General features: G+C 39.7%; 1 protein-coding gene across 1 annotated transcript; it reads left to right on the forward strand.

Annotated features, from left to right (window-relative positions):
* Window positions 1-5397: 5397 nt before the first annotated feature.
* CUNH2orf73 (chromosome unknown C2orf73 homolog) lies at window positions 5398-22923 on the forward strand. The gene is given in 6 exon segments (XM_026074399.1): window positions 5398-5403; window positions 10686-10839; window positions 11432-11502; window positions 21542-21583; window positions 22631-22670; window positions 22673-22923. Coding segments are annotated over 6 exon segments (564 nt in total).
* The last annotated feature ends 234 nt before the right edge of the window (window positions 22924-23157 follow it).

Below are 23157 nucleotides of genomic sequence, written 5' to 3' on the forward strand. Positions count from 1 at the left end.
ACCTGCAAAAATTATGGAGTTGAAATATTGAAGTGGAGCCCAAATCTAGCAACCTGTGAGTCTAACAGAAAGATACATGAATGACTAACAATTCAGAAACATTTGTGTACACAGGCACAGCCTATATACAATGGGACAGGTTGTGAAGTTACAAGATATACTGTTCCTTAGAGAGAAGGGGGTATATATAATGTATAGTGGATCTGTATATATAAAAATTTCCCTCCAAATCATACCAATAACACTGATTTAGGAGATTAGAGAGACCTGGATATCAGATTAAGTAGTTTATTACATCTCCTAAAAATGGAAATAACTTCAGCATATATTATAAGGAAATAACTCTGAAATACAGACTGTTCTACACTGAGCTCCTTTCATTTTTTTTCAGTCCTTTGTTGCTTCAAGTTTGAGTTTTCATATCCTAATGGCCAATTCTAAGACATTCCCTCCTCACCAATCTTTTTTTAGTTCCCTTGAGTCTGAGATCAGCTAGAGTTTTATAGTCTACTGTAAACTTCCAGAAACCTTTGCAGCTCTCTTCTGTCCCTCTGGGATTTATCTTTGCATTTTATTTCAGGCTTCCACCACTAATACAGCTTCCTGCATAATGCTAATCCAGTGACTGCCTTACAGTTTTCCCCCTCCTTCATCTCCTCTAGCTATTTCTACTTGAGCTGATAGTGATCACTAATGACTTAGGCTTCTCCCTGTGCTGTGGTTACAGTCTCTGTCAGAAGTCCTGCCTTAACAGCTACACTCCAGTGGATACTTGGGGGTGATATTCCCTGACAGCATAACACCACTGGGGATTGCATTACCCAGGCATGCAGAAAAGAGAAAGTGCCTGTCTAGCCTAATAAAAGAAACATGAGTTGAAAAATAGAAGCCAGAGGTGGAGACAGGGTTGAGCTCATCAATCCCAGCATACTCTTCCACTTTAAAATCCTTTCTTGCATAGGAATATTTAATATGGTCTTTATTTTCACATTAGTCTTCCTGAAGTAATAGAATGCTAGGACAAAGCAGCTTTGCTTGGGTCAGTACATCTGATCCTCCTCATTCAGGGCAGGGTACACATTGCTTTTCTTGCAGACTGAGGCTTAGGAGAACACACTCCAAAGAGAGGCAAATTGTAATGGCCAAATTACCAATGTTTAAAATAACTAGTCCATAAGGAAAATGCTGACATAGGCATCACCATGGCAGAGCATATGCTGCAATTATAATTCAGGAAAGATAAAAGACAGTCCTGGACTGGTCTATTCTGCAAGAGGTGACTCAAGCAAGCAAATGTTGCAATGGTGCAAATGAAAGAAGCAGCCTTTGTAGCCATTTGAGAGTAGTGAAGCTGTCACTTATTGATTAGAGCTAGTTTCCTTCCGTCTGAAAGCTTTTCCATAAAGCTTGTGACTTTTTTTTCTATAGGCATTTAGTAGGTTTGCATCTGCTCAAATTGCTCTTCTCTCTCATTACAAAGAAAATTTTAACATTAATATTAAAAAAGTCAGGGGCGCACAACATCAGGGAAACTGAATCTCAGAACTGACCAACCAGTTTAAATTAGTTTAAGGTCAGAGTCAGGTGAGTTTAATACAAGAGAATAAAATTATACAAACCAGTCTTATTTCTTCTTCAACCCACTTTACAATAAATAGACACAGAATCATTAGGTTCCAAAACTTAATTATCCTTCCCTAACGAGCCCCACCTCCTTCTTCCCCAGAGCCCCCACTAAATCTTTCTCTGAACACATCCCACAATCCTTTCAGAGACAATTGGCTTACCAACAAACAATCGGAAACCCAATGTCCCACCTCATTGCCATTCTGCCTTCTCTTCAGGAAACCAGAATGACTAAATCCTTCCACGAGATACCAAGCTTAGAAAGTTATTATTTTTTTAATTCCTGGCATAAATATACTGCACAATTTCCCTCCATGGCTTTATTGTTGAATCTGAACACAATGCTGATTTATGCAGTGCACATTTACACAAATGCTACAATTCTAATTCTGCAAGGGACCAGACAACTCTGTCTTTGAGAGAAACTGTAATCAGTTGGCACCATTGACATGTTAAGGGCCATTTTTTTCAGATTCAGATGCTCTCAATAAATTAAAAACCCAAACCCTCCTAGTGTAGACAGGGTATGCTTACTTCTCTTCAGGATGTCTTTGTGGGAAGAAGTGGACATGAAAATTTGAACTTGTGGCCTTGTCTATGCTGAGAAAATTTACCAATAAAATCCTTTTTTCTGCAGGTGAGCTGTTAATAAAATTGATCTGTTCCCTTTTTCTCATGAACTTAACCTTATTGTCACTTCCTTTTCAGATAAACTTATTTCTCAGGACTAAATAAGGATTCTGAAGAAAGTACTGCCTGCGGTTGTCTAGTAACAAGATGAGTAGCCTCCAGCAGGGTAATGCAAACATGGGAGGAATCATGTTTCATGCCACAGTTAAATCTGTCTGTGATAATGATTTGGAAATTGGGCCTGGCTATAGAAGTCAGATTCTTCCTTTTTAACTAATTTCAGCTTGGAGCTGAAACAGTAGCCAGGTGTCTCTTGTACTCTGATCTTGATGTGAACTAGAATTGTAAAAGGAATAGTCTCTAGAGGCTGTTTTTCCCAGGCTGCAAGTACCTGTAGGCCACTTGAGAAGTGTCAAAGAAACTAGATGGTGATGGAGTTTCTGACCTGAGTGCAGGAAGGTGGCCTCACTGACTTCTTTACAAAGTAGTAGTGCAACTAACCAGAATTAAGAACAGAAAACAGTGAGGTCAAACAACTCAGCATATGTAAGATCCAGGAACATGTATATTATCCTAGATTCCATCCCTGACTGCTGAAGGGGAAGAAACATAATCTATCAAGGCCATTTATCTCAATCAATAGATATTTCCTCACTCCCTACAATACCAGTGTTCTGCAAGAACAGTCTCCATTCAGCAAATGTTTCCTCACAGCCAAATAGGAAGCCTCTGCTTAATGCACAGTATTGAGCTGATCTCAAATTCTGCCCTAATTGCCCACGTGTTTCAGGCTAGAGTAAGAAGTGGGGATATGAACCAACAGCGTATGTGAGTGAGAGGAGAGGAGAGGGGAGGGGAGGGGAGGGGAGGGGAAGGCACCCTGGGGAGCAGGCTGGGCCAAAGCCTTTGTCGGCAGAGGCAGTGCAGGCGCTGCCACGCTCGCTCCACGTCTCCCTGTAGCTCAGTTGCAGTTATGTCTCGCTGCCTCCCGGGTCTCCTAGCAACTCCGCACTAACAGCCAGGCTGGGAGAAGCATAGGCAGAACCCGACGCTGTCTCTGGAGCACTCGTCCCCCATCTCCTTGCCATCACAAACCCTGTCTGGATCGCTCCAGGCACCATGTACCAGACCCTGGAGATCTGCATGGTCCACAGGAGGAGAGCACCTCCCCACCTGCTGTAAGTGCTGTTGCCAGTGCAGGGGCCCAGCTTTAAGCTCTCAGGACCAAAGTGGACTGATGGGACTCATCAAAGGGGGTGGTCCTGGTGGGACTTCCCACGAACTAGTCTTGGGTCCCACGTGAGGCAGTATAGTGCCAGTATGGGGTGGAGTTCTGCTGGAGCCTGAGCGCCCCCTGGTTCAGTGCTCCCTGTGATTACCTGAGGGGTCCGTAGTTTTCCAGGGGTGACATGCAGTGCAGAGAGCGATTCGGGCACCTAAATGAGGGCTGGCAAAATCAGGGGACTGCAATGGAAGATACGTAAGGATGTGCAGGATTAGGTTGGGGTCTTCAGAGTACGTGCTGTATGTGTGCAAAGTAGTTATGGGCAGTGATATTTCACCCGATTATTTAGCTCTCTTGAGAAACAGGGAAAGTTGTCCAGGCTATTAGGACTGCAGTGCCTCTGGAACTTGAGCTTGGCTATCTGTGCGTGGTACCACACAAGGCCACAGAGACATATCTTGACTTCACCTGCTTGCTCTACTCCTCTTGGGCTGTGCGGGTATTATGACAAATCTCTGAAAGGCTGTAACTGTCTTGGATGAGGGTCAGCTTATGGGAAAGTATCTGTCTCTTATAACAGCTTTTCTTGTGTGAACTGTGGTAGAATTGATAGGTGCCAGGCATTGATCTGGGTCCCATTACATTAGGCAGTTTGTAAACACAGAACAAAAAAGAGAGGGTTTATCCCATATACCTTATAATTCAGGTAGGAGCTGAGGTCCAAATTAAAGAGCATCATTTGTCATTTTGGGGCCCTGTCACTGGGATGCCTTTTCCCCCTAGCTATTTTTCTCAAAGGCACTTCCTCCATCAAACCAACCATTTTGTACCTTTTTTCTTTTTTTTTCCTCTTTTTTTTTGTTGTTATTTAGCTGCTCACACATTGGATAAACACAGTTTCAAAGAGCTTTCAAAATCCAAAGGATGGGGACATTATACAAAATTACTCTTATGAAGTGAGATATTTCCTGGGAAAGCCTTCTAAAGGATTTTTTTTTTTTTTCATTAGCAAGTCTCTCATTACAGGATTAAAAGCTAAGCTCCTGCCTCCCTCATTGCTTCCCCAAACTGGGTTTTCATAAGACCTTTTATGTTTTTTCTAAATGCCACAGGTCTCACCTCTTCTGGTATTACTGAAGAAATAGAAATATTGATAACACTAACCATTTCATGCTAATCAACTACATTTGGGAACTTTGGCTAGGAAAGTCTTTCCTAGGGAAGCATAGGAATGTATGTTTTATTCCTCCTTCTCTTTCATTTTTTTACTACAATGATATCATTAACTGTAGCTGAAAATATTTAGGGCCTTATAGTAGAGGAATTCAAGTTCAAGTCACATGAAATCTTGCAGAATAATCCTCCTTAGGTCCCCTGAGATCTTGCCTACCATGTCTAATACTGATATTCTGAGAGGGGAGTTAGCTTTGTAATGGAAACTTGGGCCTGTTAAATCCCTGGTTCTGGCATGTAGTGGCCACAAATGAACCCCAGGTTCTCTGGAGGCACTCAGTATGTCAGGCTTCTCCTATATGGGGCCATTGGAAGAACCTGAAGAGGGAGGATGCAAGAGATGATTGCCACTGAATCTGAGGGCTCAAAGCTAGCATAAAAGCATTCATCCCTTTGCATTCTTTTGTGTTCATGTACAACTATAGCTATAAAATTGCTTCATAAAAAACTGTTCTTCAGCACACAGGCAGAGAGATGACTATCACACAGAAAAGCAAAAACATTTGCTGGAAGGTCAGTGGGCAGATTATTGACCAGGGTTCTTGCACCTCATTATCTCCACCTTCCACAGAAGTCATCACTGCATTCCTAGTGATTTACTATGGAGCCAACAAAGTAGGGCAGAACAATCTGGTCTCTGAGCCAGACTTATATGAGGGTCCAGTCATATATCTAGAAACGGCATGCAGGTAAGGGCTTCTATCCAGTGATCTCTGCATGGCCACAGTTACGGTAGCATTTCCTCTACCCACAGAGCTCTGTGGAGACTTCTATGCACATTCAGAATTGGTGGGGGAAAGGGCTAGGCAATGGACAGCAACTAATGGACTGTCAACCCCAAGAATGGTCAGCCTATTCTAGCTCTTTTCTTTCCCTATGAAGATAATACAGGTAATGCCTGTGTTATATCCAGGTTATTATGCAATAAAAAATAACATAATACAGTTCCAAAATTCCCGTTTTACCTTTTCCAGTCTGCAGTTAAACTACAAATGAACAGAAAAATGAAAAAGCTAAAAATACCCCAGGAATAAGGTCACAAGAATGTGAAGGCTAATTTTTAACAAAACCAGATAGATACATGTAAGTTGTATGGAAGCAAGGTGTAGCAGCAGGAGAAATAAGGGTGATCTAGAAATTGTTGATGAATTCTGAGCTTTTAGGATCCAAGGAATTATCTTCAATGACAGAATATGCAGAAGAAAAAAAGATTCATTCCTGAAATGTGAACATACAATTCTTGGTATGAAATGTTTGAATTCCAATAAAAAGATCATTTGTGTTGTAGTCTGCATCTGAAAAAATGCCTGGCAGTTTAATGTTTTTAGAAGTTTTGCATTTACTGAGCTAATTTCAGCCATTGACAAGACTTTGTTATTACTTTATTTAAGACCTTGGAACAAATGGAAAATAGAATGACAGTTAACTTGGACTTACTCAAATAGACAATACCAGAGCAACTTATAATTTTATTCATATATCTGATTTTCTAGACAAGGAAAATCTGATAGTGCTAATTAACCTCAATTTACAAACAAGTAATGCAGTAATTCCTGGGTAACATGAGAACATAGAAGTAAAACTAAAGAAGATGGGCCCTGGTTCAAGAATTGGAAAATGGGTGAAGAGCTGATGAACAGTCAGAGACTGGAGTACTGGAAAGTGACCTTTTGGGATTCATCAAGCTCAGTGTTACTGAAGTCATGCACACACCTACGCGCACACACACACACACACACACATATGTGTGTGTATTTTTATGTGCGCACACGTGTGTGTGTGTTTATGTTCAATATTAATAACACTGAGAAAAAGAGGAAACATGCTTATTTAAGAGACTCCATGTGGAGAGATGTCAGTGATGAACAGGTCAGTGAATGATGTCAAAGACTATAGTAATAGAAATATCCAGTCCTATGGAGCACTGTGTGAGGTATTCCCAGAAGAGACAGAGAAGTGTTAATGCCATTTCATTGTGTACAGTTCTGACAATCAGGAATGTACAAGATGTTCAAGAAATTGAATTGGAGCAGGTTCAGATGGGGTGAATACAGTAATCATGGGTTTGGACAGCCTAATTTGTGAGAGGAGACTGAGAGAATCTGGCTTTTTTAAATCTCTCCAAAACAAAACAAAAAAAAGAATTAGAGAATTTCATTTCTATTTCTGTTTATGTTTTGGGGTAAGCACTCAGGCTCACAGCAGAAAGAAGAACCAATTTTAGCTTAAGGACCATACTTGGATAAGAATGACTGGAGCTTTATTGGCCCAAGAAATCGATTAGTGAAAATGAGAAGGCTTCTGACTCTGAGCAGAGAGCCTCTGGTAGGATCAGAATAGGAGTAATGGGCAAAACCTTAATTAGTATTAAGATAGTGTTGGTGAATACATAAATGGGATCGTATGGCAGAGTTGCCTGTAATAGCAGGTTTGTTTGAATGGCCAGGATGTCCTATCCAGCACTCTGTTCCTGAGGTCCTAAAAAAAGAATTTGTGTATATTGCATTTAAAATAGATTTACTAAATATAAATAGGCACAAGCATGGCTTACCTATGAACAGAAGTGTCTAATAAGCAATCTTGAATTGACGTGCACTGCTATAGCTGTATGTCAGAAAGTTACTAATGGAAAAGCTGTGATCTTATATTGAGTTCAATAAAATCTGTTAAATAAAGACATTTATTCATAAGTAAAATTGGTATGTAGCATAAAACCATTTTGGAAACTTTCAGAGAGCTGATCCCACTCTTCCATCAAAGACAAAGGAATAAATTACTTCGGTGAGAACTGGATGAGATTTTTAGGTGAAAGACTGTCTTTCCACTGTGTATTTGTCTACTGGGTAACATAGGGGCCAATTTATATGACAGTCCACCAGGCACAGAGATAAGCCTAACAATAACTTTGATGTTTCAGTACAAAAGTATGCTGTCGGAAACTTAACAACATGACTTTTTATTGGCTCTGTATCAGTTTAATATTCTGAGACAAGTAACTAACATGGTGGTATGTGAAGTTTATTTGTTGTCCATGACTTCAAGATACAGCATACATAACGCTTTTCCCTTCTTATCAGAAATAAGTATGTTTGACCTTGATGGAGAGCATTACTTTCTTTAAACATTAACTGTATAGTTAAGTATCAGTTGTATTTACTGTCTATCAGTGTAATAAAAGTACAGTTCACTACCTCCTTGAAATGATTGAATTAGCTGAGTGAGTATTTTGTAATAGAGAGCTATTTCCTTTTGTAACTTGCATATTTAATTGCTGCTAGTTGGTTTCTGTTGAAAAGGAGACAAGGAGGTCAGGAGCAAAAGCACAGATTCCAGAGAAAAGGATGGAAAAGAGGATGGTAACTGCATATTATTGGTGTGTAAATAATACGATTAGAGATGTCACTATAGGAACGATACAAAGAAAAAGGAGTAGGAGACTAAGAAGAGAGTATATGGGAAGAGTCACAGAGAGGCGATGGATAGATACTGGGAAATATGACTTACATAAATTGAAAGAAACCAACTGGCAAGCAGAATCAGAAAAAAGTGTTTTTGTTAAGGCAATAAAGACCTAAGCTAATCAGTGTCCAAAGCAGCTGATGAAGTAAGAACAGCTGAAACCTTTGAAATTAACTGTTAGCAAGTCATTATAACTTGAGAGAGATCTGTAGTGGCACAAGGGCCAGATCAAAAAAGCATAATTAAAAAAATGAGGAATAAAATACTGTACATTGCTTGAAAATCTTGAAAATAGGCACCCCAGCCCAAGAATCTGGATCAATTTTGTATACTCAGGATCAAGTAATAGACATGAATGAGTCCTAATCCTAATTTAAAAGGTACAAAACCAAGACATTAACTCTTTCACTGTACCATTTTGACGTTGATTTGTCTAGTATGACTCAGGAGTAACTAGAGCAGAATTAGTGTGAATGAGAACTGAATCTACTATTTGGAGTTTTCTGAGGCTTGCACCCAGATCATACCAGAATAACTGCACTAAAACCATATTCTGGATTCAGAGCAGTGAATAATATCATATGTGGCCTACTGAGTTGTTAACAGATATCTTTTTTCTTTTGCTTGGTGTAAATATATTTAACTGTTAACAAAGAGTGGAGTACATGTATGGATGCGATAATTTCTTCATTGTCTTCTTTTGTCTTTCAGCCCAAATACTTTTAGGATATTTAATATTGACATGCCAGAACTATGCACAAGAGCTGTCAACAGAGACTATATATCTCTCCCAAATAAACACCACTCACATTCACCAGAGAGGTGCAATAATCCCCAACCTCATTATGTGACATCAATTATTTCCAACGCAAGGTTCCTAAATGAGCCAGTATACTATATGGAAACAAAAGACACCAAGACAAAACAGGTATGAATCTTTTTAATTAATATAGTAGATATATATGTGGCATGAAATAACAGCAGTAAAACATGCTAAACATCTGAATTAGCCCATTAACATTAGAACAATTCAGAATTATGATTTAAAATGATCTGTATAAGCCAGTCTGCTAGGTCTAGATACCGCAATGTCTGCACCCTCTGTTTGATCTTCACCATTTCTGTACAGTCAGTAGCCAGTCATGAAGAAGTATGTTAGAAAAAGTATTAGTAAAATCAGCCTGTGCAGGTTAAATCAGTCTTGATTTGCTTTAGGTCACATTTTCTTGAAGTTTGCTTTGTTTTATGTACTAGGATTAAAAAAGAAGAATGGTTCTTAAATAGGCATCTAGGTAGATTTTACTTTCAAGAAAAATGACCTCATGCAAAAGACCAACATGAGGGCTATACACCTCTTTAAAACATGGCTTCAGTGGAACTGAGTTCTGTCTTTATGCCCAGAAGTGATTTTTCCATCAATCTAATCAAAGAATTTTGAGTTCTACATGACAAATTCTGGCTCCCCAAGTCATGCTACCAATACCTTACTCTATGAAAGACCTCAGTGAAACAAGATGCTCACAGCATCAGTAGACGTATAAGAATATGGCATTCAAATACACCATGTTCTGAGGAAAGGGTAAACAGTATAGAAACTTAAGTTGAACAGAGGCAGGATGAAGCTCTCTGATCCTCAGTGAATCAGGCTATAGTGAACAAACTTTAGGAAAGAGAGAACAAGTGAGCTTCAATTACTGGTTTCTAAAGAGACAATTTAAATACATCAGCCCTATTCTAACATGCCTGCTTTGTATTTATGGATCTTGATATAGCTGAACTATTCTTTTTCATACTTGTGATTTAGCTGTAAATAGTTTTCATTAGATACAGAAAGTATGTCTGAGAGAGAGCCACCACTTTATAAGGAACATTCTTTTTAGGGACTGTTTTCCAGATACACACCTTGATAAAATATTTTGGAACTCTACAAAATACAAAAATAACATCAACCTCTCTATCAGATATTTCTGGGCTGGTTAGCTGAAGGATTGACACTTTGAGTTAATTTTGGTCTGCCTAGATTCTCTGAAATAATGACATGACTCCTAAGTCTGAATATGAGTTTTATTTGTGGCATGTTGCATAGTATTTCCCTGTGCCCTAAAAGAAATTACAATTTTTGCTACTGTGTGATATTAGTCTAGATACCTGTTTAGTTCTTAAGTGCTGTGACTGGAAAAAGGATGTAGGAAAGCAGTTTGAAACAATTTAAATATATACAAATACCACTTGTGTGGAAGATCCAGGAAGATTTGTGACTCATTTACATGGAATGCATAAAGAGATAGCTTTGTAGTACAGAAGAGAAGGGAGAATGAAAGAGTTTTGGGTCCTCATGTAGCCACACAATTTATTTCCATAGAAAGCTAGTATTAGGAGTCAGAATGGGCTTAGCAGTAGTGGCAAGGAACTGACAGAGCTCTGAGGGGACACTTTAGAAACACTACAATAGTAACCTTTTTATGTTTAACTGTGTATGTGGAATTTTATCTTCTTCCTTCTGATTTTAAAGCATCATTGGTGGCCAGCTGGGGATTCCCGTGTGTATCATTATACTCCACCGTATGACAAACAGAGCACCCAAAGAACTGATTTTCAGAAACCAGCCTGTGAGTTGTCTTTGCCAACTATATTCAGCAGTCAGCAAAGGCCTTCATGTGGGATAGGTGAGAGCCCACAGAAAGCTTTTTGTCTCACATTAGATAATGCTATCTGACTGGATTGCACTGTATACACCATCAAATAGTTGCTATCTGTCAACACACTTGTAAGTTGTATTTTTAGTTTTTGTCTATATTGAGAAATAGCAAATAACATACATGTTTCAGGCACCACTTTATGGGCAGCACCTGTCTGCAGATCTGATTTTTGTCTCCTTTACAACAGCATATATTAAGAATAACCCTACTGAAATCACTGAAGGTGTTTCCTTCTGACTCTCCACCATCTTATAAAATCTGAATGCCTTTGGTAGCAGAGTTCAGCCATTAAATAACTCTGTAGTAGTAACCACCCCTTCTCTGGCATGTAAAACATAATCCTTTTAAACTAATCACAGTGGGGAAATACTTCTGTTTTAAAAATATACGTATGGAGGCTGTAAGATTTTAAGAACCATCCTTCAACTATTCTTAATGTATAAATACCTGAAACTATTTTTGAGAGAGCTTGACTGAATTCTGCTGTCAGAGGACAACTCTTTACAGTGTCCCCAGTAGCTGACTAAACATCCTGCTACCTTGTGCTTACTTCTCCTAGCTGCCACACTGCACTTTCTACAGCATGAGACTTACACAGTGTTAGTGAAGGTCTGTCTCACGTGGGCTCAGGTGGGCAGAACAAATCCTCTTGTGCTTTTCTCCAGCCAGCTCTAAAATGAATTAATGCAAGCAAGTCGAGACCAGTTTTTAAAAACTGCCCAGATGGGTTCTGTGTCTTGATAGTGTTTTGTCAGCATAATGGCTGGGGTTTTATTGTCTGCAAGTAGGGCATTTGGGAATCTAAGTCCTCCATAAAATCAATCTTACATGAGGGGGAAAGAGGCATCCAGCAGCATATCTATAATAGTCGCGTGAAGCGAACTGACTGACCAGAAGAGCAGCACTGGTAAATATGTCCTTTTATGTGCCCAATAGCACTGAATTAGCAGCAAGCTAACTCAGACTGCTGCTACTGTGATTTTTGTCATTTATTTTTACATGGAGAATTTGCTGGAGAGCAGCTGCAATCCTACATTTCCTGACTCCATGCATATTTATTCTGAGGAGGCAACTGGTTGATGAGCCAACACCCTCACTGAATATGCCAGGATCAAAAGAGACTGCTGCTGTCATTGAATGGTATTCCAAGATAGCAGTGTGGCAAGCAGCACTCTTGAAGAACAGTGATGTCTGTGTTATGGCTAAACTGCGTTGTCTTCAACTAAAAAATTATTCATCACATGAATAAGTATTTTAATGTCAGAAAACACTGTGAAACACAATGGAGCATGTTCTGTTTAACAGTCCAGTGTATTTTCTCCAAGAGCATAGCCTGATACACTTGAAATGAGAATAATACTAGTCTGATGCTCTGAGACATTCAACAGGAAGCTATGACTGCAATAGATTTTGAAGTCTGAAGAGAGGGGCTCCCTAGTCGGCAATCTTGGAGCAATCTGAGAAATGATGGGAACAGGCCAGAGATTATACAGTGCTAAAAGCCTTCAAAAAACTTGCCAATTATAGGCATTAGAAAAGAAAGAAAGGAGACAATTCTTTGAGCAGAGGGACAATTTCCTGCCTGCCCAGGTTTAAGGAAGTGCTGCTTGTCAGTTCAGGGCTCTTTCTCCCCAGTAGCTGATGAAGTGGATTCATTCTGCAAGAGACCACAAAGGCTGAAGCAAGAGTGATGCTGGCTGGGCAGGTTCTAGAGCTCCCAGCATCTCTGGCAGCAAAAGAAGCATGATAGCTTCTGAAGAAAAAAGTGTTTTTCTATTGCAGCAAGAGCTAGCCACCAGCAGGCTTTCTTTCCTCCAAGGCTCATCAGGGAAGAGAATGGCACTTGCTGGCTCCTTATCTCTTCTAGAGGCAAAGAGAAGTGTAGAAAAATAATGGCATAACACAGATAAGCAAAAATCTTTCAGCAAATCAAAACTCTTGACTCTTCAAGGGGGCCTCTATCGAAGTGTTAGCATATAAGTGCAAAGAAAACAGCCAGAGATAATACAATTAATTAACTCATAGGTAGATAGTTTTAATACTGAAATGCTGTATAGTGTTGAGATCAAATATAATTAACAGCTTCATTTTTTAAAATTATGTAGACCACTTGGAGTGAATCTATAGCCAAAATATGTTAGTTATTTATAAAACAGTGTTTTAAGTCTTTAGCTGTGTATACCTAAACTTGTGTGGCGGAAAATAAAAAGCCAGATTTGGAACCATGACAGTTTTTACTAAGAACTGAGAAGAAAGGAGAAAGGGAAAAACAGGGAGCTGGTTTCAGTTTTCTGATTCTTTCTGCAGCACAAATTAGAGCTGTTGCAGAGATGACTGGTGAAATTTAGAATGATTTCTGGGTACTGTGGTTACGTCTATCTTTACCTGAATGATCCTGAAGCCTGGGATACTCTCCATGTGCCATATTGCCTTACTTGGTGATTGAAACCTGTACTGCTCACAAATAATATGTGTCCTTGTGACAGAAATCCTTCAGGCTCTTCTAGGAAGGCTCTTGGCACGCTTGTTCCTGCAATGTTGGCCATGTGTCCAGGCAGATGGAAGTGGCCTGTCACAGAATGCTGGGATCATCCATGTCCAAGGAAGAGCAATTTGATATGCAAGCCCTTTTCCCTGGCAATACTAGTTCACTGATACGACCCTAACTCTTGCCCCATGGCTTTGTTCAGTGATTTAGGCCTTGTGGCAGTACTTAAATAGACTTTGTTTGTATCCCTGGAGACTACAGACTGTAGTAATCTGGTAGTGCTGGAGCCCCAAACAGGAGACTTGTGGAAAGCTTCCACAGAAGTACAAATGGAGAGTATCGGGGGAAAGAGTCTACTTTATTGTGTCAGCCAAGCTCTTAAGCAAATATCATTCTATCAAGTTCCAAGTGGCTTATCTGAGCACTGTTTCCCATTGAACAAATGAAGACACTCAACTTTATTATTAAGATATCAAAACAATCAACTGAAAGCAGTAGCATTTACGCAGTTAATGGTGTGATTCTGATCTATGCTCCACCTGTTGGTTGGAAGCAGCTTGAGCAGTCCAGCCCTCCACAGCATGGGCCCTGGGCAGATTTGCTCTAGTGGCTCCTATGTAACAGCAATCAGCGTGGCTAGGGCAAGGGGTTAAGACTGATTCTGGTGATTTTCAGTTACTGTGACAGCAGACTGGGACCATAGCAGGTTGGTGCAATCTACTCTAAATTGCACCCTGAGCCCCGACTGCTGAGCAGTCCCAGGGCTAAGAACGAGTAAAGGGCACCCTTATGCCCTTTTACCCCTTCAACTACAGTTGAGCAATGCTTAATGCAGCTGAACGTCTGGCCTTCCCAGACAGATACAATAACTAGTCTATGAGAATGTTCATACCAATTAAATCTTATCATCAAATCATTCTGTTCCATCACTCCACTTAATTAGCCATGGTCTTTGGTATTTCAGCAATGCTATGCCATGCCAAAAAATGAAAGTATTCTTTGTGTGCTACACACCCCAAAACTGCCTGTCTGCCAGCCAGAGTCAGATCAACAAATATTTCTCCTGTGCCAGAACAGTATCTGCTGGAAAACATAATCATCCACTTCTGATTTTTCAAACCAAAATGAGTTAGAGGCTAAGGTCTTTTAGTCTTGGGCAGTCAGCTATTGTTATATGAAAGGGAAGCTGGTTTCTCATCAGCTGTCTTGTGGTTTTTGTGTGACTCATGACAGTTTATATTTACAAATAAAATACAGTTCCTTGAGTGTTATTTGATAATATGGCCTTTCTGTTTAAAAAAAATAGATGTGGGAAGACTGTAAAGGGACACATTAACTACTGCAAAGGAACACAAATTAACTACTGCAGTTAGCAGGCAGCAGCAATGAATCAGAGCTACCGCCTAGGCCTTTGTCTGCTGCAGCGGCCATTGACTTTATGAACTTACATTAGTTGAGGGTCTGACCTCATTTTATTTTACATAAGTGAAAACATCCCAAAACAGGCCAATCATCCCACCCTGCTTTTAGTAAGAAAGGGCCTGATTTGGCAACCTGTGCTCTAAATAAGTGAAAATTTCTTTCTCTTTTCAGTTGAACAGCTCTTGTGAATAAGTGCCTATGAGGGGAACTATGCCTTGCAGAGTTCAGCCTGGAAGAGTTTATTTACAAATGGCTATGAAGGGATGCATTAAGAATTATTTCTCAAAACAGTACAAGGGTTAGTTCCCTGATACCCACTCATGCTGAGACCCATTTTCACTGCCAGTGAGAAAGAGACTACCTACCTACCTGTGACAAGGAATCAGTTTATTCAGTGGAAATATAATCTATTTTAATAGCCCCACCACAAATCTATGCTATGCCATCTGAGGCATTTGTCAGATGTGACAAGGCACTCAGCCTATTTTTATCATGCAGCAAATCCTTTTTCCTATTCTATTTGGAACTAAGTCCTGTCCTTAGATATGAGCTCTCTCCTCACATTCACTTACATGGAAGTGTTGGGTATATGGCTGAAGGTAGAATTTGGCTGCGATCTGAAGAGATGACATCTGTAATCTTCTTGCAGATAGAGAACACAAAGGACACAGACAGGTGCTGTTAAACATCTAGCCTGCATAAATATATTTGTAAATTGTACATGGCTCTTGTCTGCATCTTAAAGTGCCTAAATACATTTGAAAATCTGGCCTTGAGAGGTTTGTGTTTGGTCTTGCAGGAAGTCTGTATACAAATGGCGATTGAATCTGTATCTCTTGAGTGCTCATGTAGAATTTTAATCATAGTAATGAGTCTTCCTCTTGCCAAAAAGCACCATTGATGTTTTCTGCCTTTGTTTCGGTCAAATTCAAGATCTTTTTCCTCCCTTGAATTCAACTCTTTGAAGTTTCAGAAAGAGCCAGAAGTAGGGCTGCATGCGATTAACAGCAACTAGCATGCACTCTTAAGGTATCAGGCCTTAACTGATACTTTCAAAAACTCGTAAGCGACACTGAAGCTCTAGAACCATTTTCAAAAGTGACTTATCTCTGAAGATTGCACCCCCAATTTTATTTCAGTGAAACTTGAACTCCAGAGTCCAGCTCACTGGAGACAGTGAAACCTCGGCTCCACAGTCACAAGACCAGATTGTGAAGTATTTGGATGCTTCGCTCCCACTGTATTTTCTCTGAGAATGGGGTGCCTATATCAGTTTAAAATCTCTCTCTTAGAGCTTTCAGAAGTTTTTGCTGTGTTTTTATGCAATTGCATTGCTCTGTCTGTTACATATTACAGTTGGAATGTGCTTTTGCCTACTTGTCTGTCATGTGAGAGCCTCTCACTTTCTATAATCCATAGAAGAACTCATTTCAAAGTTTACATTAACATGAAATAGTCAGTCCCATCACCAGGAGGCTTCCAACATTCACATGAACCCCTGGCTTTATTGAAGAAAATGGAAAAATATTCGTTCACCTCCACTGAGCTACAATTTCATTTTCAGTTTGAGGTCCTGATCCTGGGATGCCTAAGGCCTCTGTCCAGAGTAACTCTAATGAGTATAACAACATTAGTATTTACTGAGTTCAACACCAGGTCTCTTCTGTCTTCTCACTATATTGGCAATTCTTAGGGAAGTTTTTAGCTTTTGTTTCCCTTCACTATTCTTTGCTGTATGTAAGCCCAGCAAGCTTCTAAAATAGACTTTCTTTGTCTTCTCAGTAAGAGTCTGCCTCCCTGATCTATCTCCTGATCACGCACTGGATATCACCAGTTTAGCCACATGAACTCAACAAAAATCTTCTTGATCTTTTCCAGGTGATTCAGGCCTCCTGCTATTACAACTTTATTGAGACAGATGGGCCATCACTGATGTCAAACCATGTAGTCTGAGGTCAGATATGGACAATTAAACCTTCCCCCTCACTTCTCTTGCTGAGATGGTCAATATGTGGAGATTTCTGGAATCCCAGTGGTGAATAGCAGCTGGCACAGCCCCACTATGCAAATGCAGTTCCAAGATCTAGCTGCTGTTGCATTAAGCTGAGCAATAATATCAGTTTTGGTGCATAAAACACAACCTTGTACAGAGAAGGAATCAGGCTAGGTCAGGATATACTGTGGCTCAAACACACTATCACCATGCAGAGGCTCTTTTGCTTGCTGGGGAGTGTAAATATCTTTGCTGCCCTTTGCACAAGACTCTAGAGATCTTCTCTTTGAGACTAAGTTTAAGCCCAAATAATGAACCACTTTGGATGATTGATGGGGGGATGTTGTGCACACACCCAGAATATGTCATTCCCAATCAAAAGGAAAGCAATTGTTTCCATATGTTGGCACATTTGTGATGTTGGTGTTGAGCCAATTGTCTGGCTGGGATCAGGCTGCAGCATCTAACAGTAATGGAAGACTATACCTTGGAAGTGGGGTGCTAACTGGCTGTATTCCTTAAAAGGATATAAACACTGAACACTTATCCAGGGTGTAATTTATGGTTCCAGTATGTTTTGACTTTACATAGATGAAAAAATAGTCCTTTTGTGTATGCATATATGCATAAAAATTCCTTCCTGCTCACCCCCCCTTAAAAGGAATCCAGTAAAACAATAGCTGGTGCTGTTCTGTGTACTAACTTAACTGCTTGGGCTCTTGCCTACTGAGGCTTGTAAGGATTCCCCTTTTTCTAACCCAACCCTGCAGAGGTATTGTAACATCTAAGATAGTTGACAGCAGACTCTCTGGCAGTAATTTATAACTTTGGAAATAACTTGATTTTTCCTATTTTTTAGATTTAGTTTTGTTAGGTTGTTCAGCTGGAATGCAGGCTCTTTGAACAGATAGGTTTTTGAAGATGCCCAGCACCTACCAAACCCATCTGGTTTTTGTGAAGTGTCAAGCTAGTTGCACATTGCTGCACAAAAGAAATTAATATAATTTTAAAACTTTGGAGACTAGATTTCCCCGTGCTAAGGCCCTACTAACTCTGCTGCATCAAGCACCTGGGAATGTATCCCATGGAGGTGATAAGTTAAAGACTACTAGAGAGGCCATTTTTAACAAGTGAAGAAGCCACCGATTTAATGTATTCTCCAAGTTCTCCAGCTATCTGCAGCAAAGCTGCCAGTCAAGCCAGTGAAGCAGCCAGTGAAGCAAAGGTTGTGACTAATTTTAGGCAGCATCCTTCCTGAAGTGTCTGCACCAGCAATACAAAGCCTGAATGTTGTACATGTATTGTGTGATCCCATTTATAAAACATACAGGCAGGTTGTCAGAGAGACACAGACTTCTTTCTGTGTCACAGCCAGGCCAGTCTTTTAGGATGATCTCACTGTGGGGTTCTACAAAATGCATTCTTTCACTCCCTAACTTGTGAGCAACTGTCAAGCGTTTAGTTCTGTAGCCAAAGAAACTTTGCAACTGTGAGACACAGTGGGCAGAATCATTCAAATCACTGCAGCAGTACGAATTTCTCCAGCTGAGGATAATGAACATATCAAACCACTCTCCAGCACACACATTAAACTTAGGAAAAGGAATAGGTTAGCATTTTAACTAACTCTAGAAATGTTTGTCAGTTGTATTGCTGGAGTGCCTTGGAGACGTGCTGACCATCCTTATGATCCTCATCATGCAAGACTCTTACACATATGGAGTGAAATGACAAGATGCTGAAAGACAAGCATGCATGCATCTTCCTAAGATGACTTGCACTGTTGTGAAAGAACAGCAGAGAGCCAAATTTGGGGTTCTCCTTTTCAGTCATTTGCAGAGAATTTTTAATCGTTCATGGGAAATATTAACTTGTTAAGGTTCTCTACTGGAATATTTGCATAATATATTATGAATAGATTTCTAAGCCTGAAATTCCACTGAGAGGGAAATGAACTAATATCTTTTTATAGAAGATTAATTTGCAAAACTAATGTACTGAAACATATTAGGTTAGATAATGTATTCAACAGCTAACAAACCTACTTTGTGAGTAATTTATTTAGAAAATATTTTTTATCTTCCAAGCAGATGTTCAGATACTGAGGAAAAAATCATCACTAGTTTTATGTGAACCACACACACACACAAAATTTCATCAATGGCATTATTCAAATGTGTTTTAGAGCAATTCAGATTCTACCTTATCTCTAAAGAATGGTGTCTTCCAGGACTACAGAGAAAATAGTCTATTTATATTTTCATGGCCAGAAATTTAACATTAATACAGATCACTCTAATTTTCAAAAGTTCTATAGGAATTTTTTGTTCAGATGCAGCAAAAGCACAATCTGTGGAAGTGATAGCATTATTGTATTCACAGCTACTAGCATGTTTGATATGAAGGTACTTCTTACCTCTGTTTTCCAGTATGAAAGCTGGGAACTAAAATTTCCATATTATTTTATTTTTCAGATTTACAAAATCTTCCTCAGTTGCATTTCCAGTTTCAATTATTAAACACTGCCATCAGGAATCAGATAGGCAATTTATAGTTCTACTGAAATGCTCACTTCCTTCTATATTCAAATGAAGGAGTGTTCTGAATGCATATCACACCTTCACAACAAGTCGTAGCTAACTCTAGACACACTTAAAGCTTTTAGGGGCCCATGAACAGCTACAAATCCGTATGTAGGCACGCTGACCAGCACACATTGTAGGAACTTCAATACTTATTCTTGCACTTCCAAACTGTATTTTTTTTCTGGACTTCTTAAATGAACTTGGTATCTATAAGAACAGTAGTACCTCTTTTGTTTCTCCCATCCGAGAACTATGCTGTACTTTACAACCACAGTGTTAATACCTTCATTTTCACAACATTCCTGTGGGTAAATATATATTGTTATTCCCCTTCTGTAGCTAGCATAACCAAAGAGTGAGCTTTTACATATCATTGCCTAGGATTGCTCTAGGCTTGCTGAGTATATCCTGATTGACCCAAAACTGCTAGCTCTATATTTGAGTGTTGAGATCTACTCTCTCTACTGAATCACATCAGTACTAACTAGCCACTTTTAGCATTTTAGCCATCTTCAAACAATGTATTTCTCAAAACTACCTCTATACTAATCCAGTGAGGTGCAGGATGTTAATTACAGCCTCATAGAGGCAAACAGTTTGCAAAAGGACTGGAAGATTCATTTCGCTCAGTGATCTGCATACTCATCCCTTAGCCTGATATGCCTGGCATCCAAGCACTTAAGCACAGGCTGTCAATTATGTTGACTTTGAGGAACTTGTACTGCTCACTTCTGTTTCCCTATCTTCTCAGTGGCATATTTCATTTCCTCTACTATTACTCTTACAAAGGACTTTAGATTATCAGACTTAAACACTTAGGTACCTGATGTAGTCTTTGCTGCTATTTGGGGCCCATGGACCACCATTTATGTATGATGGTGTATGTTACCGCAATAAATGTCCTTAAACTAGCTGGTTCAGTTACTAGAAGCAGTCTAGCTGTAGTATCAGAGAGCTTGATGGAGGCCAACTATGTTTCCTGTATGTGTTTTTGAGAAAACATGCGCTCTAAAAGCTTTAAAGTTTTTTGTAATTTCATAATAGATACCTGTCAATGTATTTGTGGAATGTCATCATTTTAATATATATTTTTCAGGAAGAATGAGATCTTTCAGCAGACAAAATCTTGGTCCAACCACAGAATAGCGAGAAGTCAGGGTCTATTCATATGCTGCTAGTTGTATGATAGGGATGTCAACAGTAAACTTACAATATTCCAGCTCTTCTCCAACATTCAGGGTTTATTTGGGTTGTGTGTTCTAGTGACGGTAACAACTTAGCTGTTACCAGTGTGCAAATGGAAGTGCAGTGGTCTACTTTTCAAAAGTAACTAGTGAGGCAGCCTGACCCACCTGAAGCACTTTAAGCAGTCCTGCTTTTCAGAAAGCTTTGAGCACTTGTCCCTAAGAGGATCTGGCCTTATGCCATATCTCAAATTGAAAATTTAAAATCACTGGTCATTTTGGAGAATGTGGTTGGGGTATTTAAATTGTGCTAGACATTTGTTTTTTCCTTCCTCTTCTGCCTGCACCTGTCATGGTTCAGTGTGATGGGTCAGTCTCTGTTTCATTAAATATTAATAGTGAAAATTATTCTTGTTCATTTATAGGGCAATATTGTTGTGTTGATGGAAAATTGTCTAAAAGGTTGTAGAAAAAGGGGGCAGGTAACATGAAGAGGTAAAATGGCCATGGGAAAACAATAAGAAACATACTGTGAGAAGAAGTCTTGCACCTGCCAAGTGATCTAACAGGCCTTTTCTGTCTTGTGCTTTAACAGTTCTTGCACTGAAATGCTCTTCCAAAGTCTGCCTGTGTGGCCTTCATCTTCACCCCAGCAAAGCCACTCCTCTAAAGCCACTTCTGCAATGCTGCCCCTCAGGAAAACCTTGAATTACCATGACATATGTGGAAGCACAGCTGACTTCCAACTCATCATCTTCCCCTTGTGATAAACATTATGGTTTCACTTGCCTCTCAAGTTAGCTTCAGCAGTTCAAGAAAAGCAGCTATCAATCACTTGTATTTTGTGCAGCATGTAGCATGTTTGTGCAGGCTACCTTGGACCATGTAGTACAAGTGCTCCCTAACAATATTATATTTCATAGCTCCACTTGCAACTCCTAGAACATCCAAAGGTCTTCCGAAGATTTTACAGTAACAGACCTCCTTTAGCCTTCAGTGCAATGCCAGAGAATCTCCTAGTGAACCCATCCGAGGAAAGGTAAGACAATGTGCATCCTGTATGATTAATAGCATCCAGGAAGCTGGAGGAGTAAGTTTATCCCAGAACTTCCGACTGTCTGTTTAATACTGAGATCTGTTTTCACATGCTTTAGAATTGCCAGCAGTTAATATTAATGACATTCTCTTTTGTATTATTATATATGCTCCATTTCGTTTTCGTGTGTATTGTAGCACCCAGGCTTCCTGCAGTTTTGATAAACAATAACCTAATGATAAATCACACAATTTGAATTTCTAAGGAGTCTGCTTGTTCTCTGACTTCACTAAACCCAACTGTCTTGGCACGCAAAAAAGCCAGAATGAGTAAGAGCAGAATATGGGCTAATGTGTACTTTGATGCTGGTCTTGTAGGTACAAACCCTTAACTTTTTCCAGGCCTTGTTTCTTAGGTGTTTGTATGTATGGTTATGCATTTCTTATAAGTCAACAATTCACTATAAATAGGGAACTGATCAATAGACTCTGAAAGACTTCAGGCAGAGCACCCAAAATGCAGAATTCAGTTGTCAGAAATATTTTGAAACAAACAGGTCTTGTTTGTTTTCACTTCTGTTTGTTTGAAAAAGAAGCCTTGTGTAACACTGATGAGCAAAATCATTTGAGATGCAGTCATAAATCTCCTGGCCTACAAAAGCAGCAGTTCAGAATTGTATCCATAGCAACCCATGTAGCAAGAAATGAAATCTGATATGAATAGACTCGTACAGAAAAGCCGTATGCAAGTCACACACTTTCTGAGGCAGAATGGTTGTGAACCAGAGAAAATAAGATGCATTTTCTTTTACTTGTTGCTTCTTTCCAAGTATTCCTGCCGTGCCCCATTTCATGAATAAAATGGACTGACAAACTAGCTATTATTCCATTGCCTTCAGCTATTCGGACCTATGCCAATGGCCAGTAGAGAGGCCGAGAAACAAGTGTTAGCTTTGCCAGCACTTGAGCTAATAAATGAACTCAGCTCACAGCTGCATCTACGAGCTGCTTATGTTCCCCTGGTTAATGTCAACCTTGTTTCCCCTTCCAGCGACATGGAGCTTTTGTGTGCGCAGAGATAAAACCAGTGAGTGGTCGATAGTTCCTGAGGGAACAGAAATATTCCTGAGTGCTAGAGGGTCATGTTCGCTAGAACAGCCAAAAACAGAGAAAGGAAACTCAGTGAAAAGCCGAATGACCTCACCCAGTCTCTTCCTGCAGAATTCCTTGGAGACACTAAGTTCTGAAAATCACTTATCAAAACCAGACGTCAGAGAAATAGCCAAGGCATACCCCAGAATTCCTGTGAGAGGACACGAGTTCAGGCATTTCTCAGACAACTGAAGTGAATGTTATCTGTCCTGCTGAGGAGGAGCCCTTTATATCCTACAATGAAACATCCTTCAGTAGATGAGTGGGTGGGTTACCTACTGTACATAAAAACAGGTGGACACTGATACCACCATCAGCTACTGAAACAAAAAGAGCCTAGAGTCACTGTGCAAGCCAGTGCATTTGCTTATCCTAATGTCAATAACACCAAACACAAGCTGACACCAGTGAATTGTTAGAGGGAAC

Source organism: Apteryx rowi, unplaced genomic scaffold, assembly GCF_003343035.1.
Source record: "Apteryx rowi isolate R43461 unplaced genomic scaffold, aptRow1 scaffold_387, whole genome shotgun sequence".
In the NCBI taxonomy this organism is placed as follows: domain Eukaryota; kingdom Metazoa; phylum Chordata; class Aves; order Apterygiformes; family Apterygidae; genus Apteryx; species Apteryx rowi.